At 42.8% G+C, this 9,763-nt stretch overlaps 1 protein-coding gene across 1 annotated transcript in view; it reads right to left on the bottom strand.

Annotated features, from left to right (window-relative positions):
* Nucleotides 1-380: 380 nt before the first annotated feature.
* traf4a (tnf receptor-associated factor 4a) overlaps nucleotides 381-9,763 on the bottom strand; it is a 34,800-nt gene continuing 25,417 nt past the window's right edge. Inside the window, exons 3-7 of the mRNA XM_085796104.1 lie at nucleotides 6,468-6,572; nucleotides 6,099-6,260; nucleotides 4,967-5,128; nucleotides 4,112-4,267; nucleotides 381-3,239 (exon numbers count right to left, since the gene is read on the bottom strand). Coding sequence (XP_085652230.1) covers nucleotides 2,607-3,239; nucleotides 4,112-4,267; nucleotides 4,967-5,128; nucleotides 6,099-6,260; nucleotides 6,468-6,572 — 1,218 coding nt within the window. The 3' untranslated portion in view covers nucleotides 381-2,606. The remainder of the gene's footprint in view (nucleotides 3,240-4,111; nucleotides 4,268-4,966; nucleotides 5,129-6,098; nucleotides 6,261-6,467; nucleotides 6,573-9,763) is intronic.

Here is a 9,763-nt window from a genome sequence, read left to right as displayed (position 1 = left end):
ATTATTATAGGCAAAGATGAATTACTGGGATTGAAAAAAAAAACACTATCGTCATTGTCTGCACTCGATGGAAATACAAAATCCTTGTTATATGATTTCATGTGATGCCTCTCATCTATCAACAGCAGCCAATTTTCTACTTTTTCATCACCATTTACTTTTCACCTGTACATTATAAATGTGTTATATTGTTGTTCCCTAGGTCAATTTTTAGATTCTTTTCACATTTCAATATTTCACACAAAAAACCTCATCTTGCAGATTAACGTACCACAGAACAAAATGCAAGGATGTTTTTATAAGACGTTTCAAAATGGCAAAAGTTGGCAAAAGTGTGTACGGACTACCTGCTGTAGAAAATATTAACAGGTAAAAACAACTATAATATATGGTATTTTATTTCAATTAAGAAATTGACAAGCACTCATCAGTCGACATATTAAAACATTTGTGCCATCTATGCAAACTCATATGATGGCTCCTTAAAATAAATACTTTTAAGAAGAAATAATACAGACAGAATATGTGAGGCTCAAACCACACGGACAAACAAATCATCCAAATGTCCAAGAGACGAAAGGGTGTGAAAGTTCCCAAAGTCAACCCCGACTCTCCAACAAAAAGCGTTTGTATAAAACAGCTAGGTATTTTTTAAAAATACAGAATCTTACAAAAAAAGATTTCTCTTCTCACTTCTTTAAATCACTGTAAAATATCAGCTGGTATTATGACAAGAAATCAGGAATTTTGCCATGTATAGTAATAAAAAGACAGAATGTGCTTCTGCATTTTTACATTAGTATTCACATACATCATGAGTGTACTGTATCATCAAAGTCCTCCATCCCTCTGATGGTGCTGTGATGGAGACAGGTGTAATGCACAGGGCTGCTTCCCTCCAACCGTCATCCTCATCATCACATTGTATGCCGAGCTGAAGATAGACACTGGTGGCCATGGTAACGACAAAGGTGCTGCGCGTCCCGAAAACACCCACATATTTGCAAAGACCGTGTCATTAACAACCTTTTAAACAGCCTCCCTGCACCATCCATGCCCTGGCTCTGTAAAACAATACACTTCACAGCCAAGTGTTCATTGTCTTTATAGGTTACATTAGCAACAGTGTTCACATTTTCTGTATATAAAAAACAAACAAAAGAAAAACTTTCCTTTTTGACAATTTGTCAACTTTCAAATGGTCCAAAAAAGAGACAAAATAGCCATCAACGGGAGAGGATTTCAAGAATACAGGTTACAGTACAAAAAAAGTGGTCCAGGTGGTAGCACATGAAGCATGCATGTGTTTATGTTGCCCTGCTCACCCCTAAAACCCTCATGCGAAGACATACTGTATAAAAAGGCCACATGGCTTTTCCTTCACTATAAAATGCACGTGTACTGTGACAACTGGCCTCTTGTCTGCTCATCCGAAGACTGACGAAAGGTGCTTTTTTCTCTCCTACTGGCGGACTTCACAAGAGATACGAAGCCTCCAACGGCCACTATGACGTCTGTGTATTGTACATCGCCACGCTCCTGAAGTGCACAGACACAAGAGTGTTGTCAATCTAACTCTTGGTAAGAAAGCGTATAGGCGCATCATTTCCTGAAACTCTTCTTTCAGTGATGAAGCTACAGTCGGCGGTCATTTAGTTTAGTTTATCTTAGCATAAAGACTGGAAACATGGGGAAACAGTTAGCCTGGTTCTAGCTGGATACGGACCAGCATCTTGAAAAGTTCATAAGCTAAGATGTTACACCTCGTTAGTTGAATTCATAGAAACATTTGGACAGCTAAGGCTAGCTGTTTCGGCCAGCTGTTTTACCTGTTTGCAGTCTTTATGCCAAGCTAAGCTACACAACTGCTAGCTGTAGTTTCTTTTTTCAACAGACGTACATGACAGTGGTGATGAGCTTCTCATTTCAAACGTCGAATTGTTCCTTTAAACCACAAAAATCACTGGAAAACATCCATTTATTTGTTTGTTTGTGTGTACACAAACCTCACGAGTAGTCTCTTACCTAGGGCTCTGTGTTTGTTAGGGGATCAGTGGGAGTATACTGTACGGGCATGTAAACAAAAGGCAGTCGGGCTTGAGCATGAGTCTGCTGAGCTCCCTCACTCCAGATAAAACAGGACGTCTCTAACCAGCCTCCAACTTTCTCTTAACTCTAAGTGCAAAGGCTTAGCGAAGCCCTTCACCCTTTTCTTTATATATCGCATCCATAATCTTTAACATCTGCTCTACGGAAATAACAACAAAAATATAACTTAAGATAAACTCTCTAGGCACTGTTTGATTTCCAAGGCTTTGTGTTGTAGACTGTGATAAAAGGTCAGCAAACAGATAAAAAAAAAGTAATAGAAAGAAACACCCGAGAGTGACAGTTCTGCAGACCAAACACTTTTTTCCTCTGTGATAAATCAAGTCCTCTGATTCAGCTCACACAGCCAAACAGACTTGCATCAAGCTCTGTGGTTGAGAGGCTGTAAGGGCAGAAAGTATCTAAAGGGTAAGTGTGTCGAAGTTTTCAAGGTTAAGTGTCAGTTTCAGTCTTTAACCCATCTTTTTCCTTCATGAAAAGAAAACAAAGCTCAGAGCTTAAGCCATTATCTTCTGGGGAATCTCTATAGAAGCCTTGATAAAGATGCAGTTGTCACGGACGTAGTTCCTCTTCTTGATCTCCTCGTGCGAGATGAACTTGGGGTAGCCGAAGCCCAGGGTGCTCTCGTCCAGCGAGTTGCGGCTGCTGCTGGGCTTCTGGAAGTTCTTCCAGTTGGGGTCGGGGTTGAAGGTCTCGGTGATGTGCTGGGGTTTGGAAAGAGATGGGTCACTCTGGTCCAGGATGGAGAAAGTCACCTTGTAGGAGAAGGGCCACTCCAGCAGGTTGTCGTACTCTCCGGGCAGCACGCGGATGTAGACGGAGAGGTGGGAGCCCTCGCCGCTGCCGTTTCCGTTGAGGAAGGCCGACACTTGCAGCTTGTAGCCGTAGCGATGGGTGTAGAAGGGCGGACTGAAGAACTCGTGGTTGCTTCGGAGTTTGGCCTCCTGGAGTTTGCGCGAGTAGTCGTTGAGTTTCCAGATGAGGATGCCATCGTGACTGACGGACAGCTCCTCCATCTCCCTCCGCAGCTCCAGGATCTCCTGCCGCTGGCGACCCACCAGGTTGCACATCATAGTCAGGTGAGACTTAGTGGTGTCTTCCAGGTGACGGCCGATGGCCAGTTTGGGGCACTGAACAGAGAGACAGCAGAGAGATAAATTACAGAGAAGCTGTAGCACAGATTTTACTAAATAACACCAAACATCACTCTCATCCTCCACTGCACAAACAATATGTTTAATTTCAAACTATTTACATATCAGTGTTTAGACTATATTCTTACATTCGACAAATTCAGAGTCTTGCTGTTTTGTGTGTTTTCAGTGTGCTTGATGTGACATCTGTGCGATTTGATTTGCCTGAGGTACGATTTTGACAAGAAGCGGTGTGACATTGGTGGCATATTGCCGTAGGAAAAAATAGAAATGTCATATTTGAATAATGACTGTACTTGGTGTATTTGTTTACATCTCTTGACAACAGAATATTGCATCCACAGATCAACTTGCGCTTATGTGTCCACCACATACTGAACATGATGATGTGGACACTTGGATTATTGTATTTAATGGCTGCTCTGCTCTTCAGGAGACATGTTTTCACCATCTGTAAATGTTATACATCATGCTTCCAGATGCTTTGTGATTCATAATGGAGCCAAGAGTCGAAAGCTCAGAGAATGATCTGCCACTACTCCTCGAGCGTGTCCACATTTTCACAAATTGATGTCAGTTTCAAAAATAGACAGAAATGTGCAGTCAGAATACAGAAGTGTTGCTCTCATTAAAATAGAACCTACAGGCACAGCGCTGTATGTTTGAGGAGCAAGGAAAATCATTACTCTGGACACAGTAGGCAAAGATATGAAAGAAATATAAAGGAAAAAAAATGCATGTAAACAACCAAGAGAGTTGATTAGCATATCGACGACAGCGTGAACAGCAAAAGTTTCTCCAGAGGCGGTAATAATCTTCTAGGGTTAAATGATGCAGGTCAGTCTTACTCTGTGTTTGCAGCCGGCGTCTTTGAAGGGACAGAGGACGAGGGCGCTGCCGCAGTTGTCCTTCACATGGTTAGCCAGGTCCTCTCGGGCGATGTTGGGTGTACCGCACTGGTTTGGGCACTGTACAGGAAACCGAGGGCAGTGGTACTGGTGGTTCTGTAGGGGAGGCAGGAGTCAGGGACAGTGTTAATGTGTGTGTTGCGTAATGGACAGAATGAGTGATAAGGACACACACTACACAGTGGAGCCGTAAGTTATTGTTTGTACCTTAAAAATGTCCTTGAATGTTAAAAATATATATACACGTGGTATTAAAAATGAGGGGGAAAATAGACTAGAAAAAAAATAGGAAACAACAAATCATGTAGCCTTGAGGCGCAGAAAATATTTGAACCCTGCTGCCAATAACACATGGAAAGTACAGGAAGTCTCAGTGTAATAAAACACTTTGAATCATTTTCTTTTTCTCACTTCTCTAGTGAAAGGGATTTGCTTCTTCTCGCTTTCATGAATGACATTGGACGGAATATGTTTGAATACTGGAGGAACAAAAAAGTGATATGAAGAGGCCACGGTCAGGATGGTCATTTTCATGAATTGATAATGAAGCAATTAATTGAGAAAATAGAGCTGCAATGACTTTTTACATCTTGGCCCAAAATGTGTGGAAGGGGAGAGACACTGAGTTCTGAGCCTCTGGCCAGATGTGTACAGAGGCAGGTGTTCTCACATAAGAGCCCAGATGGTAAAACAGCAGCTCACACTAACATCCAGCTGCCACAATAAAATCTTGCAAAATATCAAGTACGTTCCAGTGCATTTGGTTTGCTTTTGTGAACTTTGCATGACACTGACCTGGATTGTGTCAAAGACAAACTCCTTGCCGCAGTACTTGCAGGGTTGTGTGCGTTTGGGACACTCAGCCATGCTGTGTTGGGACAGCAGACGACGCATCATCCTCGCCCCGCACTTGTTCTCACAGTAAACACTCTCCTGAGGACACACACCCTGGTGGTTCTGGGAGAGAAAGGACGATCACAATTTAGGGCGGATTAATAAAGTCAAGATGTGCTATAATTATTGTAGATACCATCCACCCAAAAGTTTCTACATCACAGTTTTCATAGGTCAAAACTGCATTTTAGAACAAAATATAAAAACACTTTTTCTTTTCTTTTCTTTTTTTACCTGGGGGAGTACATACACGGAAAACCTCCAAATCTCCAAACAATCTTACGACACAAAAAATGTCTGTTTTGTTACATCAAGATCCAGACATTACTTGCTGAGAAACTGATGATCTCTCACAGCGCTCATCTTTTACCTGCCTTGTTATTACAATCTTAGTTGTATTAAACTGTACAGTAGTTGAGAGTAGATTTTTATTTTTTTTTTTGAAAAACTACTGCTTTATCGTATGAGTATTTGCTGTTTTTCTCTCACTTTTTTATTGTTGGGTTTAGTATCATCTTGAATTTTAAGATATTGAAATCTGCATTTTTCTTCCTCCTTTATAAATTTGGGATAATTATCTTGTGATTAATCGGTGAACGAAAATAATAGCCTCAGTAAGGTCATCATCATTTTGGTTTTAAATGACTGTGTAATTCCAATGTAAAAGCCAAAAGGTGCATTAATGCCCTTGTGACTGTGTGCAGTGGGGAGACCAGCAGGGCCAGAGTAAACAGAGGAGGGGCAGGCTGGTGGAAATGACTGAGTTGTTCATGAGGAGACTCTGTATGAAAGACTCAGTCAGGGCTTTTTTCCCTTAACCAACACGTGTGTTATTTCAAAATTGACCAACACACTCCAAAAGCACTGACACACACGTGCATTAGTCTTTCCTGCTGCTTTTCACAAAGACACCTTTCATTTAGGGGTGGAAATGATGTGCCTTGACTCTGGGTTGTTTACGACAATTTCTCTCTGAGTTCAACCAGAAAAACACAACAAAGGAAACACAAACAGGTCTGGAGTGGGTGTTTACCTCATACGCTTCACCGGTGAACTCGCTGCCACAAAACTCGCACTTGACCTTGCGCTTGGGGCAGTCGTGCTGCAGGTGGTCGGGCAAGTCGCGGCGCGTCAGCTTGACGGAGCACCGATTGGGGCAGGGTATCACATTGAAGGCGCAGGTGGAGAAGTGGCCCTGAGGGAGACATGATGACAGAGAGAGAGAGAGAGTGTGAGACAGAGAGAGACGGAGATGTGTCATCAGACCCAAACATACAGCAAGACGTTGGCTGTTAAACCAGGCAGAAGACAACGAGAGGTGAGGGGAGGGAGGAGGCGGCAGATCAGTGTCTGAGGGGGAACAGGTGAAGGGAAAGAGAGAAAGCATATCGCAGCTACTCACCTGCAGCTGCTTCATCTGTCCGGTCCAGCGGCAGCCCTCCTCACTGTGGATGCAGCGGATGGGCAGAGCCAGGATCTGCTGCTCCAGCTCTGGATCTGGGTAGATCTGTGGAGGAAAAGCACAACTGAGGTCACTAAAACTGGCTGCTTAGATTTATGCTAGGAAAGAGTTCCAACATTAAAGGGATAGTTCAACATTTTGGCAAATTGGCCCATTGCCATAATCCCTATAGTCATAGTAGTAGGTTTGTTACCTTTAATTGTCGGTGCAAGCTATTTTTAGAACGGCAGAGCAGAGCCGTGAGCTGCTCAGAGCTACGCTACGGAGGCTAATGGGATTTCTTGGTTTCCCTCATCAAACTCATCAAATACACAATCCAACAACTCCAAAACGCTCTGGTGGACAAGTTGTCACCACGCTATGAGATAATAACAGAACGTTACCAGACAGAGTTGTTTTAGAGGTAAATTCATGCAAAATCGCTGATGTGCGTTGCCTTCAGGGACAGTTTTTCAGCAGGCAGTCTCTGCATTTGCCTCTAAAACAACTCTGTCTCGTAATGTTCTGTTATTATCTCATAGCGTGATGAGTATGCAGGTCACAACTTGTCCACCAGAGCGTTTTGGAGTTGTTGGATTGTGTATTTGATGAATTTGACGAGGGAAACCAAGAAATCCCATGAGCCTCCATACCGTAGCTCTGAGCAGCTCACGGCTCTGCTCCGCCGTTCTAAAAATAACTTGCACCGACAATTAAAGGTAACGAACCTACTGCTATGACTATTATGGCAATGGGCCAATTTGACCAAAATGTTGAACTATCCCTTTAAAGTCCCTCTGAAACCACAAATTGTAGGTTTTACATTGGTGTTTATCTGTGGGTAAAACACAATAATGCATCATGTAAATAAGTCAAGTTTTAAAGTTGTTTGTTGGGGCATTTTTAAACAAGAGCTGCTTCCCCCTGGCTCCAGCCTTTACACTAGGCTTGGCTGAATACATCCTCCATCCCTACAGCTACTGTATGTATTTCTATGAGCTATGAGTTCAGATTTGTTTACATTGGCGAATCTTGGAAAAAAAAGCAGAGGCATGCCTTTCAAAATGCTTCAAAACTCTACCTAAGACAATACAAAAAAGACCAGCAACATGTCAATTTCCACATCCAATCATATAAACAGATTGTTAAGCAGCATGAAGAGGCTTTCATCCAAACACTGGAAAGTCAAACTGTTGTGTGATTGTGTTAGCAAACTGCAGCAGTGAGTCAACACAGTGACTGCAGTGACATTGTGTGAGTCTATGGGAGAGAGACATAGAGAAAAAGAGAGTGAGCAGAGGAGCAGATTTATTTTTCCTTAGTCTCTGAGCGATGGGGATGAGTCAGTTTTCTGCCCAAACACCCCAAATCCTCCCCTGCAGTCCGCTGTCCTGAGGATTTACAGCTCTGCTCGGCGTCTCCATCCCCCATCGCTGTCACACGAGCAGAGCACTGGTCAAACAAGAAAAGCCACTTCCTCAAAATGTCACAACAGCCCTCTAAACAAACAACTCAGCCCCAGCTCGCCTGCACTCACGTGCCTCCTGCATCCAAACATGGGAGCCATCGCTATTAAATTAAAAAGTTAATTTGGACAATCATCAACAATCAAACTTCCACTTCTCTTTGTCTGTAGCTGCCGTGATAGGAGCCTCTGCCAGTGTAAATAAGGACTTACTAAATATGCTTTTTAAAGCTCTTTAGATATATCTACCATTACAACACATGCTTGACTTCTGCTGCATGCCACTTATACAGTGGGACCAGACAGTATCTTGCTGCCATTATCACATTCTTTGAGGAGAAACAGAGGGGAGAAAATCCTCTAAAGAAACATGAAACACTCTCTCATTGTTCCAGTCTTGGAATCTACAGGGAGACGGCAATAATGACCTTTTAATAACTTAGTCGCAGCCAGATCAGGGGGGTTAAGCTGTTTGGAGCTCTAACTTAGGGGTTTATTCTGTCTGCTTTAGCCTTTGTTAGTCCCACACTACAGCGGCAGCAGCGCAATCCTTTAATGACTGCACAACTCTTGTTCTATTGGAGCAAGGTTGTACTTGTGCATGCTTTCTTTTTTCTTTTTTCTTTGTTTTTTTTTTTGGGAGGACAGTGTACAGCGAACATCACAATAACCCCGACAGAGGACCACCAGCGAGGGGTAATTTGCAGGCGACTGGGAGCCTGTGAGGGCCTTGGTAAATAACAACGTCTGACAGGTGTGCCATGAGCACATCCTTCCCGTGGAGAGTCCCATGCTATTACAGGCGCCTCTATCGCTCGCAGCGCAGCATGCAGAACTGCGCTGCTGCCCCGCTGATCCTGCTGCAGCACCGGGTGAACGGCTCAATGGCTGATTGGGGCTAAAGCTAACGAACTGCATGGGAGAACAACATGCAGCGGCCTACTTTCAATCGGTGCCAAAAGCCTCACAGAAAGCGACAATCATTTACTGTCTGTTGATAGGGTTTTACAGTCTCTCATGCATAGTTCAGGAGGATAACACATGTGAGGGACATCCCCTGACACTGAATACAGTTAGTGATTATCACCCCCTCTCCACCCCCCCAAGGCACAATCTGATTAACCCGCCTTTACAAAACAAGGAAAAGAATAGTTCAGGTGGAATGTGGATATTGTTTTCTTTCTCTGGACAGGGAGAGATTTACCTGGCAGAGAAAATCGTAGTGGTTTTAATAACCTGTCCTCCATATTTCTATCCGATCAACCAACCAACCAGATTTCTCTCCCATTGTAATAAAATGAAATGCAACTCCATTGGGGTAAAACAAAGATTATTCATCCTTTGTCATCCAGAGATTCATTGGCAAAAAATGTTTTTCCTCTTCAAATCTGACAATTTGCATGTCAGATCCCAACTGTGTCTACATCCACTGTTGTGGGATTATATTTATGTAGCTCTCTGAGCTGCTCTCCTCTCTGATTTGCATTTTTTCCAGGTTGGACCAGTGAACACAAGTTTATTTACATTGTGCAACATCCGTGACGTCTTTTTCAATCACACCATAATCTGAAAGCCTTTCCTGAAATCTTCTTTTTCTAAAATCCATTTTGATTTTATATGCTCTCCGTTGCCGGCTCACCACTTTAGTCCAGGAATTTACAAACATTCAAGATACTCTGAGGATGAACTGACTGACTGTCTCTGTGATTTATTTTAAGCACCTTAATAAGGTAAGTGTTTGAATTTAACTATTGCCCTGATTGATGATAAACCTACAAAACTAATGTTATTC

The sequence above is a fragment of the Trachurus japonicus genome, chromosome 13 (assembly GCF_045865225.1).
Source record: "Trachurus japonicus isolate A0001 chromosome 13, Traja_1.0".
In the NCBI taxonomy this organism is placed as follows: Eukaryota; Metazoa; Chordata; class Actinopteri; order Carangiformes; family Carangidae; genus Trachurus; species Trachurus japonicus.
Note: the sequence above shows the minus strand (reverse complement) of the source record. Positions and strands in the feature narration are given on the sequence as shown.